Raw genomic sequence first — 26,673 nt, forward strand, 5'->3', positions numbered from 1 at the left:
TCCAAGAGATCAGGGTCAAAGGACATTGTCGAAAGTGCAACTGGAGATGCAGTTGAACAAGTGTCTATGAGCTTGCCTATCTACGAAGACCGCAAGGTTTATGTCAACATTCACAAGTCTAGCTTGTACCAGATTGCATGCAAGTATCCCGTGTTTCCATGCGCGGACATGACAAACTGGATTGTCTCACACAGAAATCCAGAGACAATGATGTTGAGCAGTGCCAACGGAACACAGCTTTCTACCTTCAGGGCGAAGAACTTTCAGGAGATGTATCACTTGGCACAGTTAGTGATCACAATGGAGAAACCCTTCAGCAAACCCAGCAACAATGCAAACTCAAGAGATATCTTGAAGCGCTAGGCAAAATAGCCAGCCAAGTTCAAGACAACACCCGCCCAGGTTTACAAGACGAAGATACTGCAGAAGGCATATCAGTACTTGGTCATCTTTGCATGCCACTTATATGGCCAAGAGAGCACAGAAACTTACCCACAGAGTTAGGTGATTGCATTGGACCAACTGGCCAGTGAAGGAAGACCTTGCAACTGGTCTGACATGTTGGCTCTCAGGTTGAAGGAATAGGTGACAGAAGCCTGGCATCCGCTCAAGGGTCAACAAGCGGAGATATACATGTCCAAATACATACTTGATGCAGTCTATGCCCGTCAGCAGTTCTCAAGCTTAATTTGGGCATGGACACCTTCAGAAACCTCTGTGCACACTTATTGCAGATTGTTCTCCAATGCAGCTTCCATGGAGTTATCATACAGTTGTCAGACCACTTTGTCACCCCAATGTACAAAATGATATTTGAGGAAGATCCGCCTTGCATGTCGCAGGCAGCGATACAGGCATTGATCGACATAGCAGATTGGTATGCCTCACCCATTGGTACCTTCATACTGATGTATAGCGCGGAGAAGGCTCTGCATGTTTTACCGAAGCTTTCCATGGACAAACTCGTCATGCAAGAGGTGTCATATCACATCTCGACAGGGTTGTCAACGAGACTGCACAGGAAGAAGAAGGCACCTTGGCTTGCTCTTCCTTTGCGGATCGGGTTATACGAGATATGGAATCTCAAGCATGCTGAGGCCGAGACGGAGTTCAAAAGATTCACCTTCAGCACCAGAAGTTTCAATCTGTATGACCCTTATTTCTTGGTGAAGGACCACTATGCGAGAGTGTGGTTTCCTTGGATCCATAGGGCATGTCATTGGCCTGAGGAATATTGATGGAGATATTGCTATCACTTCTCCAGGCTCAATGAAGAAGTCGGCATAGTTGTAGAGTGGTTGGCAAAGCAGAGAGAAACAGCAGCTTAGAGAGCACCATCATAAACAGCAGTAGAGGGCAACGTACCTGCACATGACAAAGGCAAGAGAAACGTTGTTGACAACGCAGAGGCAAAACAAAGCCGCAAGTTCCAAGCAGATCCACTCGTGATGAAGGCAACTTTGGAGACTGAGGCTAAGAGGCGACAGCGCGACAAGAGGCTCGCGCAAAGGCTAAGAGAGAAATGGAGAAAACAGAAAAGGAGTTGCAACAGTTGACGTAGCAACTCTGGGAAGAACAGGAGTTGTGCAGAAGAGAGAAGGAACCGCAACAGAGACAGGCACAGCAGGGGGCAAGGGGCGCAACATCCACAGATTGATGAAATTGCGCCCATACAAGTTGTAGACTCATCCGAGCAGCTGGCACAAAGCAGACAGGGTAAGCAATTGCAGGAGCAGGACTTAGCTGAACAGATGCTAGAGCAATGGACACAGATATGGTCCAGCCAAAGTTAGATCAAGATATTGACCTCATGCCTCAAACCAATAGGTCACCCCACCAGCTTCACCACATCCGGAAGCAGAGAAAGTCCCAAGCGATCAAGGAGACACAAAGATCCTTGAAGACAATCCGAAAGCAAAGATGCACAACATATCTTTCGACGAGTCACAACACAAATTTGTGCAGTCACGCAAAGTGCCCACTCTGGATGTTCACATATAACCTGCGCAGTTTGAAGAACGAGTGATCGTATCCGATGTGCGCAAGCATCTGGCAGCATTGGCCGATGCCACCAGAGCATATGCCGAAGCCACCAGCTCGAGTGTTTAATTCTTGATAGCAAGGAACGAGTGCATGGCTATGGAGTTACAAGCGGCCAAGCAGGGAAGAGAACAAGTTACATCATCCGCCAGAGCAGAGTTGAAGACAGCGATATTGGATGAAGTATCATCCCTCGAGACGGTCATGCGGATGTTGTATTCTAGATTCAGCATCGTGCATAAGTCGATTGTCCATCTCAACGGTGGCAGCAGCGCTATGCTAGGAGAGCACATATCTTGTCAAATTTGCACACTATTGTCGACCGCATGCAAACATGGGCAATGAGGTACAAAGGAGCCCCATTACATTTACCAAAGAGGATGAAGCCAAAGGCGGTAGAGTTGAAGGCACACATCCGAAGTCAAATCCAAAACTATGAGGAACTCCCACAGCTCATCACCACTTTGCAAGATTTGTTGAATTTTCTAAACCTATCTGTTAGAAAATTAATCTGTATTCTGTTGGTTTATTTCTTCTAGTAAATTTTGAACAAGTTATTTAAAACATTTAAATACTGAAATAAACACAAGACAGTCACAACATCTACAGATCATCAGCTGAAAGAAAACAAACACACAAGTGACACTGTTATTTTTGGACAAATGTCCCCGAAAAGACCCAATGCAGGAAAACTGGTGCAGTTATTCTGAGTTTTTATTATTATGCAGTATTTCCTCGAGTACAACTAGGTGCCTAACCGGCTCACCCGACAAAGAAAAATACACAGCAGCAATACCTCTCTATTCGGAAATAGGTATTCAGAAAACCTGTCCCACGAAACCATCTCCGACGACTCTGAAGCTTAGCGCTGGCCCTTCTGGCCTCTGCGTCAGCTCTAGGACCCTTTGTGTCAGTCCTTTGAGGCATTGCGCAACCTCTGGGACCCTCTGCGTCACTCCCTCTGCCTTCTGCATGGACAATGCAATCCTTCGGGGCTCTGCATCGTCTCTGTTAGGCTCTGCATGGCCTGCTCTGGCTGCTTCTCTCGCTCTCTGCTTCTGCGCTGGTCTCTTGGCACTATCTCTGCCTCTCTGCCCAGTACTCACTGCCCCTCACTGCTGATCACTGATTCACTTTTGCTTAGCAAAATGAATGATTGATCACTCTGGTGTATCTTCCAACTGACCCTCAAGCCTCTTCTTATACTTTTCTCGTTGGTCCTTCAACGGTTGAGATTAAATCTCTAATCAACAGCTAAGATTAGATTTGGCTTGATCCATGACTTTTGGAACCTTCTAACCCAGTTTTATATTAATACCCATTAATATTTTATTCTTCCTAAGTTTAGACTTAGGAACTCCATTAAAAATATTAATTATTTTAATATCTCCCAAACCGGGTACAATTTGTCCAAACCATTTCTGGGTCTTGGAGATCTCATGTGCTTTAGCCTCTCCACCAATTTTCATGGCTAGAGCACATCTGATGCTACCACAAATCAACAAGCTTCACATGCACGGGTGTTCAGAAGCGTGGATGGCATTGTGCGCACGCACGCGATCCAATCTATTGGCACACTGACCAAGGCGAAGTCAAAGAACCAAGTTTGACTGGAGTTGGACATGTACTTTGATGAGTTGATGAGCGTAGCCACCAGCGTAGACTTGGAGATCGGCATAGACACTATGCATTAGTATGTTGTTTGTCTCGCTGCACTCAAGACTATGATGTGCATGCTATCAAACAAGCTGGACAAAGGTGCCAAATCATTGTACTCAGATGCAACAGAGGCAAGAGTTCGCTTTCAGCAAGATGTCACCATTAAGCACGCGGACACCATAATGGACTACCGAGCTTGGCATCAATGTGCCACCAGTGATCATCACGAGGATTTCGAAGAGTTGGTCTTCCCAAAGCTGTCTGAGTCTTAGTAATGTCTTGCATGGCTTGCTCAAGCCTATTTTGTCTCACATGGGTACATGTGCAGATTGTAATGTAACATCTTGTAAAAGTGAAAGACCAAGTGTCGATAGTAGAATGTAACAGTCATGTAGTAGTTGAAGAGTCATAAGGGTAGGTGAAGAGTCACAAAGGGGAATGTCAAGGGTCACCCCACCCTTTGCTATTTATAGAACCTCATAACTCATTGTAAGGGCTTTTGAGAACCAATCTTCCTATAAGTGTATCTTAGAGAAAGCTTGGAGTATATTGTAACGAGTCTTGGCTTCTCCACAGTGCAGAGCTAGTATATCTCTTTAGAGGAGCAGGCCGCAATGACTGTAACGTTCCATTTTCGGGACTAGTCATTGGTCATAGTTGTATGTATGATTGGAGCTTTCACTTTCTCAATATAATAGAGCCAGCACATTTCATGCATATGTTGTTATTGTATTTCAGCGATTTTGGTTACTCTAATGATATATGTATTTGTTGTTTACGCATGTATGAATGGACTTTTCTATATATGTTTATATGAATCTTATCGAGATGTGTTGTTGGTTTAACCATCATTTTGGATCGTTGGCTAACCTTCTTTCTAGCTTGTGGTGTATCTCTCTCGTGTGTTCCCTTTTAAGCCGCGTGTTGTCACAGGTTTCTAAGGGGCGCAATCATACCCCCGTTACATGTGTTAGACCCATTCATGCACCTTTCTTGACTTGTTGCACATGTCACACCCTTGCTACCAACAAGGATATCTTACCTCTGCGCGCAACCGCGGTCAAGGCGATACCGTACTACCCACTGCTGGGACTCCTACACCAAATGGTCTGAGGTCTAGTTGGTCTGAAGTCTAGTTGGGACTTCTTACCAAGGAGATCCTGTGACAAGTTAGCGGGTCTAGCACAGTCAACACATACCTTTAGGATTCGATGGCCCACCTTCAAACATATGATCATGACAGATAATTGAGGGTACACAATGGTTGGCTCATGTGGCAGACTATAGTAGCACATCAAAGCTATCAAGTGGTTAGCAAGGGGCTACTGGCTGTCGGCTGAAGACAAATCTAGGAGAAAAATTCTCCTATGGGGTCACCCACTGGTGGTGGGTAACAAGTAGGATTGCAACATTTCATTGAGTTATATCATGTATGAGGGGTATTAGATTGGAATTTAATCAAGCCAGCACTAAGCTCATTATGTACCTTGATGTTGGTGGCATTGATCGTTGAACTACTCTGCCATGTCCTTAGCAAAAATGAAAAACGTACCCTTCATTCAAACCAAAATTATTGGTTAAGCATGTTAAGATATTTTTACCATGCTATAAGGCTTGAGAGTCCGAAGAGTTTAAGGCTTTGAGCAAAAGGATGATTTTGCAGTGTTCCTGCCAATGATCCCATTGCTAGCAGTCGTAATGATTTTGATGATTGATCATGTAGATCAATGATTTGTACCATGTAGTAGGAGAGCACATATCTTGTCAAATTTGCACACTATTGTCGACCGCATGCAAACATGGACAATGAGGTACAAAGGAGCCCCATTGCATTTACCAAAGATGATGAAGCCAAAGGCGGTAGAGTTGAAGGCACACATCCGAAGTCAAATCCAAAACTATGAGGAACTCCCACAGCTCATCACCACTTTGCAAGATTTGTTGAATTTTCTAAACCTATCTGTTAGAAAATTAATCTGTATTCTGTTGGTTTATTTCTTCTAGTAAATTCTGAACAAGTTATTTAAAACATTTAAATATTGAAATAAACACAAGACAGTCACAACATCTACAGATCATCAGCTGAAAGAAAACAAACACACAAGTGACACCGTTATTTTTGGACAAATGTCCCCGAAAAGACCCAATGCAGGAAAATTGGTGCAGTTATTCTGAGGTTTTATTATTATGCAGTATTTCCTCGAGTACAACTAGGTGCCTAATCGGCTCACCCGACAAAGAAAAATACACAGCAGCAATACCTCTCTATTCGGAAATAGGTATTCAGAAAACCTGTCCCACGAAACCATCTCCGACGACTCTGAAGCTTAGCGCTCGCCCTTCTGGCCTCTGCGTCAGCCCTAGGACCCTTTGTGTCAGTCCTTTGAGGCATTGCGCAACCTCTAGGACCCTCTGTGTCACTCCCTTTGCCTTATGCATGGACGATGCAATCCCTCTGGGCTCTGCGTCGTCTCTGTTGGGCTATGCGTGGCCTACTCTGGCTGCTTCTCTCGCTCTCTGCTTCTGTGCTGGTCTCTTGGCACTATCTCTGCCTCTCTGCCCAGTACTCATTGCCCCTCTCTGTTGATCACTGATTCACTTTTGCTTATCAAAATGAATGATTGATCACTCTGGTGTATCTTCCAACTGACCCTCAAGCCTCTTCTTATACTTTTCTCGTTGGTCCTTCAACGGTTGAGATTAAATCTCTAATCAACAGTTTAGATTAGATTTGGCTTGATCCATGACTTTTGGAACCTTCTAACCCAGTTTTATATTAATACCCATTAATACTTTATTTTTCCTAAGTTTAGACTTAGGAACTCCATTAAAAATATTAATTATTTTAATATCTCCCAAACCGGGTACAATTTGTCCAAACCATTTCTGGGTCTTGGAGATCTCATGTGCTTTAGCCTCTCCACCAATTTTCATGGCTAGAGCACATCTGATGCTACCACAAATCAACAAGCTTCACATGCACGGGTGTTCAGAAGCGTGGATGGCATTGTGCGCACGCACGCGATCCAATCTATTGGCACACTGACCAAGGCGAAGTCAAAGAACCAAGTTTGACTGGAGCTAGACATGTACTTTGATGAGTTGATGAGCGTAGCCACCAGCGTAGAATTGGAGATCGGCATAGACACTATGCATCAGTATGTTGTTTGTCTCGCTGCACTCAAGACTATGATGTGCATGTTATCAGACAAGTTGGACAAAGGTGCCAAATCAGTGTACCCGGATGCAATAGAGGCAAGAGTTCGCTTTCAGCAAAATGTCACCATTAAGCACGCGGACACCATAACGGACTACCGAGCTTGGCATCAATGTGCCACCAGTGATCATCACGAGGATTTCGAAGAGTTGGTCTTCCCAAAGCTGTCTGAGTCTTAGTAATGTCTTACATGGCTTGCTCAAGCCTAGTTTGTCTCACATGGGTACATGTGCAGATTGTAATGTAACATCTTGTAAAAGTGAAAGACCAAGTGTCGATAGTAGAAAGTAACAGTCATGTAGTAGTTGAAGAGTCATAAGGGTAGGTGAAGAGTCACAAAGGGGAATGTCAAGGGTCACCCCACCCTTTGCTATTTATAGAACCTCATAACTCATTGTAAGGGCTTTTGGGAACCAATCTTCCTATAGGTGTATCTTAGAGAAAGCTTGGAGTATATTGTAACGAGTCTTGGCTTCTCCACAGTGCAGAGCTAGTATATCTCTTTAAAGGAGCGGGCCACAATGACTGTAACGTTCCGTTTTCGGGACTAGTCATTGGTCATAGTTGTATGTATGATTGGAGCTTTCACTTTCTCAATATAATAGAGCCAGCACATTTCATGCATATGTTGTTATTGTATTTCAGCGATTTTGGTTACTCTAATGATATATGTATTTGCTGTTTACGCATGTATGAATGGACTTTTCTATATATGTTTATATGAATCTTATCGAGATGTGTTGTTGGTTTAACCATCATTTTGGATTGTTGGCTAACCTTCTTTCTAGCTTGTGATGTATCTCTCTCGTGTGTTCCCTTTTAAGTCGCGTGTTGTCACGGGTTTCTAAGGGGCGCAATCATACCCCCGTTACATGTGTTAGACCCATTCATGCACCTTTCTTGACTTGTTGCACATGTCACACCCTTGCTACCAACAAGGACATCTTACCTCTGCGCGCAACCGCGATCAAGGCGATACCGTACTACCCACTGCTGGGACTCCTACACCAAATGGTCTGAGGTCTAGTTGGTCTGAGGTCTAGTTGGGACTTCTTACCGAGGAGATCTTGTGACAAGTTAGCGGGTCTAGCACAGTCAACACATACCTTTAGGATTCGATGGCCCACCTTCAAACATATGATCATGACAGATAATTGAGGGTACACAATGGTTGGCTCATGTGGCAGACTATAGTAGCACATCGAAGCTATCAAGTGGTTAGCAAGGGGCTACTGGCTGTCCGCTGAAGACAAATCTAGGAGAAAAATTCTCCTATGGGGTCACCCACTGGTGGTGGGTAACAAGTAGGATTGCAACATTTCATTGAGTTATATCATGTATGAAGGGTATTAGATTGGAATTTAATCAAGCCAACACTAAGCTCATTATGTACCTTGATGTTGGTAGCATTGATTGTTGAACTAATCTGCCATGTCCTTAGCAAAAATGAAAAACGTACCCTTCATTCAAACCAAAATTATTGGTTAAGCATGTTAAGATATTTTTACCATGCTATAAGGCTTGACAGTCCGAAGAGTTTAAGGCTTTGAGAAAAAGGATGATTTTGCAGTGTTCCCGCTAATGATCCTATTGCTAGCAGTCGTAATGATTTTGATGATTGATCATGTAGATCAATGATTTGTACCATGTAGTAGGCCAGTAGCTTGTAGCAAGTTTTTTAAACTCTAAAGGCCATTTAAAGTCTCATGAATGTGTATTTTGCTTCTAATATGTATTGCACTCAACACCATTTTGATATATTCACCCTTATATGGTAAATATTGTTGAGAATTGAATAGGGCAATAAGTATGTTAATTCTCTTAGCTTAATAATTGTTTGTATTACCCTTTTCCTTATTAGCTTTGTTCCATATTATTACAATGTGAGATACACCAAACAGCTACCAAAACAATAAGAATAGTGACACAATATATAGGTTGCAAGCCAGCGCCAAAACCCCTCCTCTTGAGGGGAAAACCCTTAAATCTCTTCTCCTATTATAGATTCTTCAATTGACGAATACCATGACCTAGTGACGCAAACAAATACCCTCCAAGATCAAGATCAACTCGGCCTCCTGCTACAAGGACTTCGACCTTCCACTGTAGATCTGAAATTTTGTCCCACGGCAACTGTTGTTGCTCCTCCTAGAGACTTTGATCTCCCTCGAATAGCCTTCTCTTCCCTTTGCTTGCCTTTCCTTGAGGCTTAGGACTAATGAGATGCCCTAACTGACCTTCTGTTATGAATATAATTCATAACAAGTAAATAAATAAAATAAATGTAAATATTAAATAATTAAATATTAGTTATGTTAAATAGTCATTAAGTTAAGTGAAAAGGCATGTCTAAAATACATGCCCAATCACGAAAGGACACTTGCTTAAATATATATATATATATATATATATATGCGAGTCCTCATTGTAACATTCATCACTTGTACATTTTATATATATATAATAAATCATTATTACAAATACCTCTTGTGTATTTTAACATATTAAGTCAACAAGCTATAAGTTTTGTTGCTTCAATGGTATCAGAGCCATGGCGCACTATAATCATGCGAGTCTTTGAATGTAGTTTGTTGCACAATATGCCATTACGTTTGCGTCCTGAATTAGTTGAATAGTTTAGTAAAATTCAAGAAGCATTTCAGCGTCTAGAAAAATCATGTGCCGAAGCTACAACATGTTTTAAGAAAAGTTATGCAAAAATCGATAATAAGGAAGATGATAGCGATGGTGAAACAAAACAATGTGAAGCATTAGATGATTATAATGTTGAAGATGAAGATGTTGCAGAAAATGATCAAGGTGATGATTCAGATGAAACTGATGTAGATCAAGATGATGATTCCGATGAAGTTGGTCTTGATATGGATGAGAATGAAAAGTTATTAGATTTACCCCAACCGAAGGAAGATGATGTTGTCAATGAAAAATAGTGATTGATGTTTCGATGTCTCGAGAGCAAAAGCGGGCTTTTGAAGATGTGGAGAATGCAAATGCCTTCGAGAAAACAGCCATGGCTTAGACTCAAAGTAATGTTCAACTAAGTTAAGAACTGATTGGGGATGGGCTCAAGGTGGATGAAAAATCACCCAATTCTTTATCTATGCTTGGCAACATGGAGTTAAAAGCAGATGCTTGGTTGAAAGCAAAGGAAACATTTAGAATGACACAAGATGTGATAGGGGGCAAGGATTCTTATGCCAATCTTTCACTTGGGAATTGGAATTATTTTGCAGCAGTTCATAATGAGAAGAAAAATTCAAAGCTGGAGGCCACACATCTTGAAAAATCTAGAGAACTTTATTGTAAAGTAGTGGCACAAAGGTCAGGCAATGTGTATGCTGCGAATGGTGCAGCTGTTGTGCAGGCTGAAAAGGGTCTATTTGATGTTTCAAAGGACATTTTTACGCAGGTGCAAGAAATTGCAGCAGCTAAAATTCTGAGAAATGTTTCACCAAAAGTAAAGGAGGCTTTGGAAGGTCGCCCTATTGCAGTGATTGTGGAAGGCTTGACACTCATGCGAGGAAGTCCACAAAAATCCCATGTTTTATATGTTCGAGTTGAGGAAGTTGGCAGAGGTGAACGCTAGCGACATGCTTGTCAAGTCATAATTGATGCTTTCGTAGACGCAAGGCTTATGTTGGAGAAGGATTTTAGGAGCCCTTTGAAGTTACATGCAACGGTAATAAACACCAGTCGTAGAAAAATGATAAAGTTCCAAAGAAACAAGGGGAATGTTTCCTTTGATGCTCAGCGTATATTAGAGCGTTATGGTCGCAAAGATTGGGGTGAATATGTGATTTCTAAAGCCCATTTGTCTCAGAAATTTTTCATACGATGAAAATGGGTACTATCAGTATTGTGCATCCATTCCATTTCCAGAAATTGGTAGGGAATATGTTGTGAAAACTGTTGAGGAAACTTCAAAGGAGAAAGTCGAGGCAGCCATAATTTTTGAGGTGACCTTTGAGGAAGCTACTGCGGAGGGGACAGCTGACGAAAGTGTTGCGGAGGAAACTGTTGTAGCAGAACATAGTCTAATAGAAGAATTCATTTTAGAATACGAACCCTTGTGCAGAGACCACACCGTGACATTCTGGGTCAGTGTTGCAGCGACCCTCCATGTGTCTATAGCAATTGTTAAAAGAATCTTAAGAAGGAAACTTACTTAAAAGACGATATCAACGTGATGATGATATGTGATCATTTGAGCGTTGGCGTAATCATACGTGTTGAAAGTGATGGTTGTCGGGTTTTGACAGGAGTTCCAGAGAGATCAAAACTTATCATAGTTAAGCTACGAGACATTAGAACGGAACTGTTTGATAGAAATTTTAGAGCTCAAGATCAATAAATGAGTACAGTCACTCTGAAAAATGTTATGAGAATTCTTTAAGGCCCATTCTCCTGTCCACTATCCCAGACACCATCTATCTATCTTCCCATACCCGGCGGTCGAGCACCATCGCAAATAGTAGTCAACGATCTGTTGACCCCCATCGTGCCTGTCAGTCTACGCAATCCACTACGCCTGTCTGTCTACGCATTCCACTCTATCAATGTAAATGTAAAAATTCTTTGTCTTATTCGTTCTTGCGGATGCACGAAGGCCGAGTCCCAACATATCGATTCGTGGCGCGGGTTTCAACCTTTGGAACAGGTGCCTGAGAATCATGCTTTTTATAGAGAAAGACCCATATATTTAATATTGTATATAGTTAAAGTTCAAAGATAATTTTTAATGGTTGAATAAAGATTAGCCAGATGCCCACGATTGACACGGACGCGTCTTTTGATAGGGACCGAGTCACGTTTCCGTTGTCGTGGGGAGTCCTATATTACTCTTTTGCGTTGGTTGAACCATATTGAATCATATATTAAATAACTATATGAAATGAAATAACTATATCATAGACAAATACACTCACACATATATATAGATATATATATATATTATTTAAAATATATATATATATATATATATATATATAGATATCAACAACAACAAAAAATCGATAACCTGGGTTTCAAACTTTCAGAAAGTGTTCCAACGAATTACATATGCCAAGATGACAAACACAAGATGAAGAACAATGAATTACATATGTCGGGATGACAAACACAAGATGAAAAAATTGTTAGCAATACAGCTTTGAGGACAAAGCTTCTGAAGGAAGGGGCTATGTTATGAATATAATTCATAACAAGTAAATAAATAAAATAAATGTAAATATTAAATAATCAAATATTGGTTATGTTAAATAGTCATTAAGTTAAGTGAAAAGGCATGTCTAAAAGACATGCCCAGTCACAAAAGGACACTTACTTAGGTATATATATGCAGGTCCTCATTGTAACATTCATCACTTGTACATTTTATATATATATATATATATAATAAATCATTATTACAAATACCTCGTGTATTTTAACATATTAATTCAACAAGCTATAAGTTTTGTTGCTTCACCTTCGCTTGCCTTTCCTTCTCTCTTTCCTTCCAGATCGAACTAGAGATAGACCCCGTGCAAAAACCCTGACTTCAACTTTCACAAGAGAGATAGAACTAGCCCAAAAACTTCGACTTCTTCGTACCCTCTTCTTTGACTTCTACTCTTCCTCTTCTTTGCATAGAATGAGATGAGTGAGTGTGTCTAATGGAGGACGAGTTCCTCTCTATATATAGGCTCTTCCAAGGGTAGATGTGGCTCTTCATGTAGGCCGACTTGACAGCTCCTTAGGCCGACTTGATCTTGGAGGTATTTCGACACTTTAAAGACAAAATATTTTTTTCTTTACAAGATACAATGTGCCCATAGGGTCTTCAATATATGACAATGACTCTTTAACCTAGGACAAACCCTAGAAGCACTCAATGGGTGCTTGACCTATAAAATAAAAGAACTTGAGCATGAAACCCATGCTCCAATAATAATTTCTTTTCATTTTATTATTTAAAAAATACATTTCATACTTATGAAAACTGAACCTAGTTACACATTCTTTAACACTCCCTTTTAACTAGTGAGGTGTTCATAAGAGGTACATGGTCGTTCTCAATCTGAAGAGATCTCATAAAAAGAGTTGGATTGGTAAACCATATGTTTAGCATCATATCAACCAACATTGTTACATCGCAAGGCCTTGACTAACAGCTCTATCCATATGATCAGAGCACAATGCTGGCGAGACCAATGATTCATAGACACCATAATCATTGTCTCTCAAGGTACATACTCCACCTGGGTGTTCACGGAGTATGACCTTCCTTTCGACTATTTTTATCTTGGGTAGCTAGTCCTCAAAGAATATCAGTCCACGACTACTCTTGTCTTGAAAGCCCTACCACATTCTCAAAGAGTATCGAATATCAGATGGTTACCCAATCCTCCATTCTTTCTTCCCAAGTGAAGACAAGAATGTAGTGTCTATCTCTCCCTCTCAATTAGGGAGGATACGTCGACCAAACCAAGCTTGTCGCTCAAATATACAAGCTTCTTGTTTGGAAGTGACTTTGTCAACATACCAGTTATTTGTTCATCAATGGAGAAGTATTGTATCTTCGGCACACCATTTTGTACTAGCTCTCGAATATAGTGATACTTGTTGTTTATATCCTTTGTCTTTCCATGAAAAATTGGATCTTCAAACAAACGTATACAACTAGTGTTACCACAACTTATCACTGTAGGGTTCGTCAGTCCTTCAAACAGATCGGATAGAAGCTTCCTCAAAAATACTGCTTCTTTGCTTACTTCACAAGCTGCAACATATTCAGCTTCAACACTACTCAAAGCAACTGAGTCTTGCTTTCTGCTCATTCATGAGACCATGGAGGATCCCAAACTAAAACATCCTCCCGTAGTGCTCCTTCGATCTTGCTCACTGCCTCCCCAATCAGAATTTGTATATCCAATTAATTTGACATCATTCCTTTTATTGTACTTTAGACAGTAGTGGATGATTCCTTGTAGATATCTCAAAATATGTTTTGCTACTACCCAATGATCATGCTTCGACTCCACTTGGAATTGACTGAGAACATTTACTGCAAAGCATATGTCTAGACAAGTATTCACCAAATACATCAATGAGCCAATGAGTTTCCTATATTTGGAAGGATCCACACAGCTAGATTCGGAACTCCTTAGTCTTTTCAAGTTTGTGATCGTCGGAGTAGTCATAGGTTTGCAGTCTATCATGTCAAACCTTTTCAGTATCTCAATCATGTACTTTCCTTGACCGAAATAAACTTCATTAGGTCCTTGTCAGACTTCTAGTACCAAATAGTAATGCATCAGCCCAAGATCCTTCATGTCAAATTTTGCTGCTAGTTGCTTCTTACATTCTTCAATTCGACCTTCTACACCTGTTAAGAGAAGATCATCTACATACAGAAGAATGACTACTGGTTCACCATCTACAACCTTAATGTAAAGGTTTGAATTAGTAGGGCTTTTTGGGAAGCCTATCCTTTGAAGGTATGCATCCATCCTAGCATACCATGCCCTTGGTGCTTGCTTGAGGCCATATAATGCTTTCTTTAGTCTGCAAACACATGCCTTTCTATATTTAACTTCAAATCCCAAGGGTTTCTCTATGTAGACTTCCTCATCTATTGTGCCATTCAGAAACACGGTCTTGACATCCATTTCGTGAATGTTCCATCCCATCGATGTTGCCAAAGAGACTAATGATCAAATGGTTGTATATCTTGTTGTTGGAGCAAATGTCTCTTCATAGTCGATGCCTTCAAGTTGAGAGAAGCCTCTGGCCACAAATCTTGCTTTATACTTATCTATACTTCCATCAACTGCATGTTTGATCTTATAGATCCACTTGGAAGTAACCACAGATTTGTCTTCGGGCCTAGGTACGATCTCCCAAACTCCATTCTTCATTATAGATTGATATTCTTCGTTCATGGCATCCTTCCATTCTCAATTATTTACAGCCTCTTCAAAGGAGGATGGTTTTGCTTCTATCAGTTTTGTCATGTATGCAGCATATCCAGAATATCTCTTAGGTTTCTTGCTTTCTCTAAATGAGCCTGTTGCTCCATGACCTTCTGCATCAAGTAGTGTAGATTTCAACCAATTACGTCGTCTCCTTGTTTCAAGAATGACCACAGCTTGAACAGGTTCACAGGGATGTTCTTCTTCATGGCATTATTCTTCTTTCCCTTGGTCAACTTCCTCCTCAAATATCGGAAGTTCTTCATCATCAAAGTCTATGGAAAGTTCCTTTGATTTCTTGAATGTTATACTCTCATCAAATATGACATCACGACTAACTTCTATGTGATATCCATCTCTCATGTAGATCTTATAAGCTCTTGATGAGTTGCTATACCTAACAAATGTTCCCTCCATGCTAGAAGGATCCAACTTCTTTCTTTTGTCCTTTTGTATATGGATATATATAGGACACCCAAAGATCCGGAGATGATCTATAGATGGCTTCTTTCCAGTGAACACTTCTTCCAGAGTTTTGTTGTCTAGATATTTATGGGGACTTTGATTCTGAATGTAGATCGTTGTCTTCATGGCTTCTCCCCACAGAAACTTAGTTAGATCCTGATCGTATAACATTGTTTTTACACTTTCTTCAATAGATCTATTCTTTCTTTCTGTAACTCCATTTTGTTCGAGATTATATGGGACTATCAACCCCCTCTTAATCCCAGACTCCTTACAAAATGCTATAATCTCTTTAGATGTATATTCTCCTCCATTATCAGATCTTAGTATCTTGATTCTTCTTTCTACAAGGTTCTCCACTTTAGCTTTGAATTCTTGAAATTTTGTAAATACTTCATCCTTGGTTTTCATTAAGTAAACCCAAGTCTTTCTTGAATGATCATCTGTAAATGTGACATAATATAGATGACCTCCAAGTGATTTAGGAGTCATAGGACCACATACATCAGAGTGAATGAGATCCAAGATTTCTTTTGACCGTGAAGCACTGCTTCCAAATGGTCTCTTGGTATTCTTACCCAATGCACATCCCTTACAAACACCTTCATGATCCTCCTTCATATTAGGAATTCCATCTACTATGGAACTTAGGGTTGGAAGGATTTTGAAATGTAGATGACCAAATCTTTGATGCCAATGTTCCCATCGACTAATTTCAATGTGAACTAGGGCTTGGGCCATAGGAGATATTAGTCTATAGAGTCTTCCTTCTCGAATGCCTATAACTTTGGCTTGATCTATACTTGAGTCTTTTCCCCAAACAATGACCTTTCCATCAATGAAGGCTATTCTATCACCCTTATCTTCTAGACTTGAAATAGAAAGTAAATTCTTGTGCAAACCTGGAACAAAGAGAATGTTGTTGAGGTGGATGTTGCTTCCGTCTTCTAGCTTTATGGAGGTTGATCCAATACCTTTCACAAGATAGCTCTTGTTGTCTCCAAGTTCCACTGAATAAGCGGACTTTCCTTTTGATAAGGTCTTCAATCTATTGGAATGGCCAGTCATGTGCCTTGATGCACCATTGTCAATTACCCAAATGTCTTCATCTTGAAATATGTCAGAGAGAGCCGAGAAGAGACCTTCATCCCTTTCTTTGATTGATACCTTCTTTGTAGAGAATAATAAATTCCATGCTTCCTTAATACCTTTCTTGAGATGGCTTGCAATCTTCTTGATGAACTTCTTCACTATAGAGGAGATCTTCATGATGCCCTTAGATAACCTTAGCTCTAATACCATGTTGAAAATTCAATAAGGCAGTAAGTATGTTAATACTCTTAAATTGATAATTGTTTGTGTTACCTTTTTCCGTATTAGCTTTGTTCCTTATTATTACAGTGTGAGATATATCAAACAGCTACCAAAACAATAAGAACAGTGACACAGTATATAGGCTACAAGCCAGGGCCAAAACCCCTCCTCTTGAGGGGAAAACCCTTAAATCTCTTCTCTTATTATAGATTCTTCAATTGACGAATACCATGACCTAGTGACTCAAACTAATACCCTCCAAGATCAAGATCAAATCGGCCTCCTGCTACAAGGACTCCAACCTTCCACTGTAGATTTGAAATTTTGTCCCACGGCAACTGCTACAACTGTTGTTGCTCCTCCTAGAGACTTCGATCTCCCTCGAATAGCCTTCTCTTCCCTTCGCTTGCCTTTCCTTCTCTCTTTCCTTCAAGATCAAACTAGAGATAGACCCAGCGCAAAAACCCTAACTTCCACTTCAACTTGCCTTTCCTTGAGGCTTAGGGCTAATGAGATGCCCTAAGTGACCTTCGCTTAGTTTTCCTTCTCTCATTCCTTCAAGATCGCACTAGAGATAGACCCAGTGCAAAAACCCTAACTTCGACTTTCACAAGAGAGATAGAACTAGCCCAAAAACTTCGACTTCTTCGTACCCTCTTCTTCGACTTCTACTCTTCCTCTTCTTCGCATAGAATGAGATGAGTGAGTGCGTCTAATGGAGGACGAGTTCCTCTCTATATATAGGCTCTTCCAAGGGTAGACATAGCTCTTCATGTAGGCAGACCTGATCTTGGAGGTATTTTGACATTTTAAAGACAAAAAAAAATTTCTTTACAAAATACAATGTGCCCGTAGGGTCTTCAATATATGACAATGACTCTTTATCCTAGAACAAACCCTAGAAGCACTCAATGGGTGCTTGACCTATAAAATAAAGGAACTTGAGCATGAAACCCATGCTCCAATAATAATTTCTTTTCATTTTACTATTTACAAGAATACATTTCATACTTATGAAGACCGAACCTAGTTACACATTCTTCAACAAATATATGACAAAACTCCACATATTTTATCTCTAATGGTTTGGAATCCTTAAAATAATTTCTTCCAATTAAAATTTTATGTATTTTTCTGCTGAGTCATTGAAATTAGAATGGTTGGAGTCGATCCAAGTTCAACTTGACCCTCAGTTGATTCTGAGTCTGAATCCAAGATGGGGCTAGGTCATAAAAGAGACAACTGTATGTACTAATTCTTTAGAAAGAGTATACCTTGATAACCTACTCAGTTAAATATAGTTTAGTGTCTACCTTTTTTCTTTTTCTTTTTTTCTTTTTTTTCTTTTTTTTTTCACTGTGGTTCATGGACACCATGGTCAACGGGTGGGCGCTACGTCCACGGAAAAATCTGTGCTGATCAACCCCGAAGGGAATCTAGCCCCACGGTCCACTAGAAAGCCCTGACCCCAAGGGCTTCAGGGAGATTGGACCCTATGACCTCCCGATGGCAAAGCACTGATTTTGACCAACTGAGCTAACCCTTGGGGCTATAGTTTAGTGTCTACTAGGTTATAAATAGATAGATTAATGTCTTCATAGCTAGGCATGGTGGTGTTGCCACCAGGATTGACATGGAAAAAGGAGATGGACTCTCAGTTGACTGACTATTTTGTAAAAATATGATTCTGATGAATAAAACTCTGAAAATTGTCAGTAGCACAGAAAACCAGAAAAGGAGGACCACAGAAGAACCACAGCAGAAAAAACTAGTTCGTTACATGGACAGAGATGCAAAACAATAAGACTAAAAGCAACAAAACTGGCCAGACACACCATATGATTTATTCATAATTGGAAAGGTTTAATTGATGGCTGATGTAAAGTACACTTGTGTTTTTATTGACAATAATAATTCTAATCTTGGGAATCATGTAGCTACTATTAAAAGCAAACATGACAAACAATCGTTTGTAAGAGGGTTTATAAGCTATCAGGCATTTGTTTGTTTATGCTCTAATGATAAACAAACCCTGGCAAGAAACAGTTCAAACATCACAAAGAGGATTTGCAAAAATGTAGGGAAGGATTAGTAAGATGCTTCTAACTTCTAAGAAACAAATCCATTTTGTATAAGAGAAGCATACCAATCCTAGATTTAATGGATATAAGCTACAGCACTAACAAATGAACCAAAAAATCAAAATGGTAAAATGGTCAAGATAAAATACCTGTGCTCTGTGTGAATGAAAAAATTGTCGTTTTTGGAGTAGTGCACGACTGTAACAAGGCAAATAAATGTATAAGATTATAATTGAAGAGAACTAAAATAACTCTTTCTAATCATATGGAAGACATTGGACGCCTTTAACAATAAATTCTTTAGCCTTGTACTTTGTGGGTTTTCATCCAAAATGTTTCTAAGAAAAGTTTCTCCATGCTTTGAAAAGAAATTCCTTGTTCAAGTAAAACAGAAATACCTTCAAGTAAAAAGCTTGAACCAAAATTTGCATATTTTATATTTTAACATAGACAACACTCACAGAAAACAAGTGCAGCAAGATAATCAACCAAAATCTTGTATAAAAAAGGACCAGTGTACTGAGACATTTACATACTTCCGTGATTCAGTTCTCTCAGCAGACAATCTTCTTGTTTTCTCAAAACGAAGCATAGAAGGTGGCACTAGGTTGGTTGTACACGTCTGAGGATCACATTCATTAGTTGCAGATGGCAGAGTAGCAGAAAAAGATAGACCACTTGCCATAGGGCCTTGGATGCCAGTCACTAAAGAGTCTGCAATTCGAGCACGGTCCACCACTAAGCTCTCTATTTGATGCCTTTCACATGGCAACACTCTCTCTCCATTGGCAAGCATTTCTAGTTTCTTACTCTCTTCATTATTAACACCTTCAATTGCATTATCAAGCTGGCAATTAGCCTTCCTAGTAGGTGATGCCTGCAGGAGGTAACCATCTTGCACCTGCTCACCATGATTTCTTCCTTCTGAGATTATCCTATCTGAAGATGGGCTACGAACAATACTTAACGAAGAGGGTTCTTTAGATGGAATGGCGCCAATTGGAAAAATTTCAGTGGAGGTCTCAAGGGTAGTCACTGCAGTATTCTTTGACAAAGCCGTTTGGGAAAGTCCCAACCTTCTTGAATCAGGTGAATGCTTCTCAGTTTGATGATGTATTGAAATTGTATTGCACATCCCCATGTGCCATCTCTTAAGTGGACAAGACCTTGACCTGCAAAAACAGTAACAAGTTAGTAACTCAAAAGTACAAAAGCATGTCTAATTTACTAACATCTGTCTTCCCCCGTGCTGTTTAAACTGATTATGGGAAAACCCAAAGTTGCATAACGTAGAAGTTTGATAAGAATACAGAAGGAATTGATGGACAAATTGTGAGAACAAATATAACTCACATTATAAATATACAAAAATAGCTTAAATAACTGCAATTAAACAAGCAAGAGGAAAATTACCGGAAAAAGTAAGCTTTAAAACGTATATCACTGCCATCCACATCTGGAATGTTTCCCTGAAACAAAAATATAAAAGGGTCATGGTAACAACTTTGGAAGAAATTGCAGAACAGGTATCCTAAGAATCAATTGAATTTTCATTTCAGATTAAAGTACACTTGCAAATGATTTCCAGTGATTGTACAAGTCTTAAACCAGAAACAACATCCTTGCAAAGTTTTATCCAGTTATAACATAAAAAGGGCGAGAATTGAATTGAACAAAACCCCATTCACATATCGCTTCGCTCATGTAATATGAATAGACAAGACCCAATTGTTTCAATTCTATTTTTAGTTAGACCAACATAAGACAAAACAGGGTCATATCAGTCTCACAATTTTACTTATCCATAGTTTCATATAGAATGCCAAAATCATCAAACCTGGATAATAGGATCCAACAATACTTCTCAGTAACACAGGAATTCAAGAGCCAGAAGGCAAAAAGCTGCTGAAAAGAAGAACGAAAAGATGTAGTGGCCAAAAGTTGAAAGAGTATATTCGAGACGAAAATTTCCCCAAATTGCAAACACGGATAATACAAACTATGTTCCACCACATCTTCATGAAGGAGAAAAAACTAACTTGGAAATGCAAAGAATGAAAGAAGGCAAGTGCAAACGTTGTGGCGAAAAATGGGACTCTAAACATAGATGTGCTAAGGGAAAAGAAACCAAGAACGTGTACATTGTTGATTTCTGGTAGCATCGGATGTGCTCTAAGTCTCAAATTTTGCAGGAAGGCTTGGGCACGTGTATTCCAAAGAACCCAGAAAGTGTCTTGGGAAATTCCACCTGGAGACAGTTTTATTAAAATAATTAATTATTTTTAATGGGATCCTAAGTCTAAACTTAGGAATTTAAAATAATTAATGGGTATCAATCTAACTGTGAGTGTAACATCTAGAAGAATACGAGGATCAAGCAAAAATGATCTTAGCCATTGATTAGCTTCTAATCAGGGTCGTTGAATGTCAACGAGGAGATTATTTAAGGAAGCTTCAGGGTCATTTCAAACACACACACAGAGTTGATCAGTCAAATCTAATTGTTGAAGCTAGAGGTAGTGCAGTGATTTGTAGTGATCATGCAGTGAGGGCAGAGGGATTTTTGGCTAGAGGATCTTCTCCGAAGCCAAGGATACTCAGCAAAGAGGCAGAGAGACACACAACGGAGGTAGCACAGAGGCCATAGAAGGTGACGCAGAGCCAGGAAGGGCTCACGCAGGCCCCACGCAAAGAAGCGAAAAGGCCTCCACGCAGAAGTCCGAGATTTGCTGGGAGGCTAACATTTCTGAGTCAGGAGGGTTGGAAAAAGCTTTTGAGGACAAATCGATTCCCAGCTGAGCTGACACAGGGCTTTAGAGGCTAATGCAGGGCCCACGGAGGGGCAGCGCAGAAGTAGTCAGGGAACTCATTGGTTCAGCTACCAAATCAGTGGGGACTTGCAGTGAAGAGTGAGGTAGTAGCTGAATCAGTCGGGACTTGCAATGAAGAGTGAGGTAGTAGCTAAATCAGTCGGGACTTGCAGTGAAGAGTGAGGTACTCTCACCAGCTCCTTCTGTTAAGTGATTTTCTCTGTAACTGGATTGTCGGGAGGGTATCCAGAGATTGTATTTAGAAATACTTCAGCTTAATAATAAAACCTCAGATCTGTTGCACCGGTTTTCCCACATTGGATTTTTCCAAGGATGTTTGTCCAAAAACAACTGTGCCATTTGTGTGTATCTTTCTCTATTGTTCAGTTTCATGTTTCGACATATTATTTAATTGTGTAGGCTGCAGTGTATGTATTTTGATGTTTGTCGTAGGAAACTGCAAATAACTTGTTCTTGTAAATCTAGCAAGTAGAAGAAATATCATAAGTGTTGCAGTATGAATTCCCAGGTTTAAGGAATTTTCACAGTATCAAAGCAGTGCAGGTGAAGCAAGAAGAACAGAGCCAGAGGCTGAGCGGAAAAGGAGATGAATATAGCTGCAGGAGGCAGCAGTTCAAATTTCCAGAGGGTTTATGCAGCTCAGGCCAGGAAGGTTGAATTTTGAGGAAAGGCTCTCTTTGAGTGAGTCGACAGAGAGGAAGGGCTTCCAGATCAAAATCTTGTCGTGGCAAAGGGAGCAGTGTTGAGCCTCAGCATGAGGAAGTGCTAGTGGGACGTAGTTTTTCTGCGGGTCGTTTTCGTTGGGCAGAAAGACATCAAAAGAGAGGAGAAGCACAGTGAGGGAATTTTTCCTCAGTTGACTTCCCACCAAGAAGTTCATTTTCCTATTGGTTGAGCAACAACAGTAGGAAGCAGAGAGGAGCAGTTCGACATTTTCGTGGCAGAGATGGAAACCAATGGGTTGAGAGATTAGGACGGGTTGGATGGGGCATCCAACTACGTCATCTGGAAGGCTAGACTACCATTCCTTCTAGATGAGCATTCTCACAAGACATATGTCGATAGCGTGGTGGTTGTGCCTGTAAATCAACATCTATTGAAGAAGTACTGAGCAGAAAATGGTGAAGGCAAAGAAAATTTTCTCGACAAAGTGAAGGATCATGTAGTCTGTCACATCGCTAGCAGAGGGACTACTAAGGAGATGTGGGATGCGTTGTCTACATTGTATCAAGGATCTTTCGAGCAGCGGAAGATGTGCTTAGATCAGAAACTAAGATTTGCACAGAAGCATAAGGGGGAGCACATGAATCTGTTCCTCACGAAGCTTCAGGAGACTCGTGATGAGTTAGCAACTGTGGGGTCTACACCTCAAGGGTCCGAGTTGGTTAGACTAGCCCTCAATTCTGTCTCAGATGAGTAGCAAGTCTTTGTCCAGAGTATCTTGGGTAAGGCGACTTGGCCGAATTGGGATGAGATGTGGGCAGCTCTCAAGCAAGAGGAGTTGAGGAGAGACTTGGTCAAGTGTAAGCTTGATGGAAGCAGCAGCGGTGGGTTGATGCCCAAGGAGGAGGATGAGAATGCAACCCATGCATCGAAGCGGCAACAAGAGCAGCGAAGGTGAAAGGAGGACGTCTCGAAGATCAAATGCTTTAGGTGTGGTGAAATGTGTCACTACGCAACACAGTGTCCTTCCAGAAATAAGGACAAAGATGAGAAGCAGGATCTGAAGGCAACACCTGCGAAGATCGAGGAGGAGGAGTTCGCCATGAGATACCTTCAGGAGGGAGGTGCGCTAATTTGGAGTTGTAGTTCGAAAGAGCTACAAATGGGCAGGATCTTTGAGGAGCCCACCTCTCGAATTAATTCCTTGCTACGGGAGCCCAGATCAGAAGTAGCAGGATGGACCAGTGTTAGTTGGTGCAGAGGTGTGTTGGAGCGACAGATGCAGTGGCTAGAACGCCATGTCTGAGCAACGTAGTGCAGAGTTGCAGCAATGTAGGGAGGCACAGTGTAGTAGCAGTAGTAGCGCAGTGGCTTCAGAGGGATAGCGTGGGACTAGCAACAGTCAGATCTTCAGCATCGAGATGCATCTATGTTGAACACTTGTTCAGTAATTTGGGATGTTTTTCCGTTGTTGATGCAATAGCAGCAACGATTTGCAGTGAGACATAGTTGGTAGTGCCAGTGCCAGTAGCAGCACGGATGCAGAAATTCAGAGGGAATTCTAGTACGGATGTAGTGTTGACAGCAGCAGTGTCGTCAGCAGTACAATTGCAACAACAGCGCAGTAGTTGGTGGACAGCATGTCAGACATCAGCAGCGCAGACGACGATGTTATGAAGTCAGAGTGATGCTTTAGTGGGAGGCATTACTAGAGCACATTCCTTGCTAAGAGGGAGTGTTGTTTTCTGGTAGTATCGAATGTGTTTTAAGTCTCAAATTTTGCAAGGAGGCTTGGGCACATGTACTGCAAAGAACTTAGAAAGCATTTTGGGAAATTCCACCCAGAGATAGTTTTATTAAAATAATTAATTATTCAATTGTCGGATCAGTCAGGACTTGTAGTGTAGAGTGAGGTAATCTCACTAGTTTCTTCTGTTAAGTGATTTTCTCTGTAACTGGATTGTCGAGAGGGCATCCAGAGATTGTATTCAGAAATACTTCAACTTAATAATAAAACCCTCAGATATGCTGCACCAGTTTTCCCACATTGCGTTTTTCCGGGGACGTCTGTCCAAAAACAACTGTGTCATTTGTGTGTATCTTTCTCTATTGTTCAGTTTCTTGTTTCAGCATATTATTTAATTGGTGTAGGTTGCAGTGTATGTATTTCGATGTTTTCCGTAGGAAGCTATAAATAACTTGTTCATGTAAATCTAACAAGTAGAAGAAATAGCATCAGTGTTGTAGTAGGAATTCTCGGGTTTAAGGAATTTTCACATATAAGTGTGAAGCAACTAATGATTCAAACAATGAAGACTCAAACATAGAAGAGATCGAAGATTCTCCACAATTTTCTCTATAAGCAGATAACGAGAATATTTCGCAAGTATCATTATCGGCCATGACAAGTATATTGCAGCCCCAGACATTAAAGTTAAAAGTGTGAAAATTCGGCTAACCCTGAATCTTACTACAGCAATTGATAATGTTTCTTCTATTTCTTAAATTAACCAAGCAAATTACTTGTAGTTTCCTATGGAAAATATCGAAACATATACATTGCAGCCTTCACAAATACAATACTGCAGAAAAAATAAAAATATTTGAAGAATAGATGCACACACACATTTATACAGTTATTTTTGGACCAATGTCCCCGGAAAAACCCAACTTGGGAAAACCGGTGCAGCAGTTGAGGATTTGATTATTATGTAATAGTAAATATGAGTACAAATCTATGGAAGCGCGAATCTAGCTTTCCATACAAAGAAAATAATTGACAAACGTCTAGTGAGAAAAATCTCACTTCCACCGGTGATCTGACACTGACAATAGCTCAAGATGAGCTAGCCCTTGTTGCCTCTGCACTGTCTCTGCGTCAACCTACGCAGATTTGCGTCAACCTGCTGGGACCAGCGTCTCTCTCACTCTGTTGATCAGCTGCAACTCTAGAAACTCGATCTTCTGGCCTCTAGGCTCCCACTCTAGCTCCTGCCTCTGAAACTCGACTTCTCCTCGGCAAATAAGAATCTCCCTCTTAAGCTCTGCATTGCATCAACCTCTCTGTGGAGTACGTTGTCACTCCGCTATGCACTCACTAGGCTGGAAAAACTTCCTTCTGGCCTTACTATCCCTACCCCTCTCTCACTACTTCGAAACTACTGAATCGCCTCTGGCAACTCACAATTGCTACTCTGGAGTTCGATTTCTCAGCAATATCGAATTCCTTGCTCCTCAAGAGTGTTTTCCAACCCCCCCTCGATTTTTTTCTTATAATCTATCATTGAGGCTTCACCATGACTTAATTAATACCCTTTAATTAACTCGATCCATGTCTTCTTCTAGAAGATTTCACCATGACTTAATTAATACCCTTTAATTAACCAGATTTCCTAAGTTTAGGCTTAGGAATCATTTTAAAAAGTTAATTATTTTAATTAAGCCGTCTCTAGGTGGAATCTCTAGAAACGATTTCTAGGTTTTGAAGAGTACATGTATTATAGCCTCTCCACAAAGTTTCGTGGCTAGAACACATTCGATGCTACAAAAATCAACAAAAAGGTCGTACCAAAAAAAGTAACGTAATGGTTCTAATCGATACCACTAGCACCCACAAATTTTTGGACTCAACTATGGCGAAAAGGCTCAATACTTTCACATTTCCTATGCCCAACATGAAGGTTATGTTAGCTTACAGTAAGAAAATTGAAAGGGTATGTAAATGCCATAAATTCAAAATACAGATTCAAGACTATAATCTAGAGTCTCCATTCTACATTGTACCATTAAGAGGAGTGGATGTGGTCGTAGGTATCCAATGGCTACAAACCCTATGCACCTACTCTGCCAACCATCAAAAGCAATTTATAAAATTTAAATGGGAAGGGCAAAAATACAAGTTATATGGTTTCCATCTCCCTAAGAATCAAATTGCATTATCATCCTAGATGATGAAAATGATCCAAAAGGGAGCACCAGAGTATTTAGTGCAGTGTCATCGATTAGAGATGCTAACTTCAAACTAGTTAACGAAGAGTCATCTGAAGTTCAAGAACTAATTCAAAAGCACGAAAAAGTGTTCCAAGACCTTCCAATGAAGATGCCTACTAAAAGAGAATTCGAGCACACAATCAAAGTCAAATCAGGATCAAATCCCATTCCACATCATCAAAAAACCAAAATCGAGAAATTAGTCCAGGATCTTTTAAAGTGTGGTATTATCACAAAAAATAGAAGCCTGTATGTTGCTCCAGTCGTATTAGTTCGAAAAAAAGATGGATCGTTTGGACTATGTGTAGACTATCGAGGGCTAAACAAGATAACGATTAAGAACAAATTTCCAATTCCCTTTATCGATGAAATGTTGGATGAACTACACTGAGCTAAATACTTTTCGAAATTAGATATGAGATCAGGATATTACCATATCA

General features: G+C 40.4%; 1 protein-coding gene across 1 annotated transcript in view; it reads right to left on the minus strand.

The window, feature by feature from the left end:
* The window catches only part of LOC149142073 (polycomb group protein EMBRYONIC FLOWER 2-like), a 277,025-nt gene that overhangs the window by 41,867 nt on the left and 208,485 nt on the right, over positions 1-26,673 (minus strand). The window contains exons 14-16 of the mRNA XM_089446324.1: positions 20,163-20,218; positions 19,286-19,921; positions 18,899-18,947 (exon numbers count right to left, since the gene is read on the minus strand). Coding sequence (XP_089302450.1) covers positions 18,899-18,947; positions 19,286-19,921; positions 20,163-20,218 — 741 coding nt within the window. The remainder of the gene's footprint in view (positions 1-18,898; positions 18,948-19,285; positions 19,922-20,162; positions 20,219-26,673) is intronic.

This window comes from Pinus tabuliformis, chromosome X, assembly GCF_031772625.1.
Source record: "Pinus tabuliformis cultivar Carrire ecotype Pingquan chromosome X, CPIR1, whole genome shotgun sequence".
In the NCBI taxonomy this organism is placed as follows: domain Eukaryota; kingdom Viridiplantae; phylum Streptophyta; class Pinopsida; order Pinales; family Pinaceae; genus Pinus; species Pinus tabuliformis.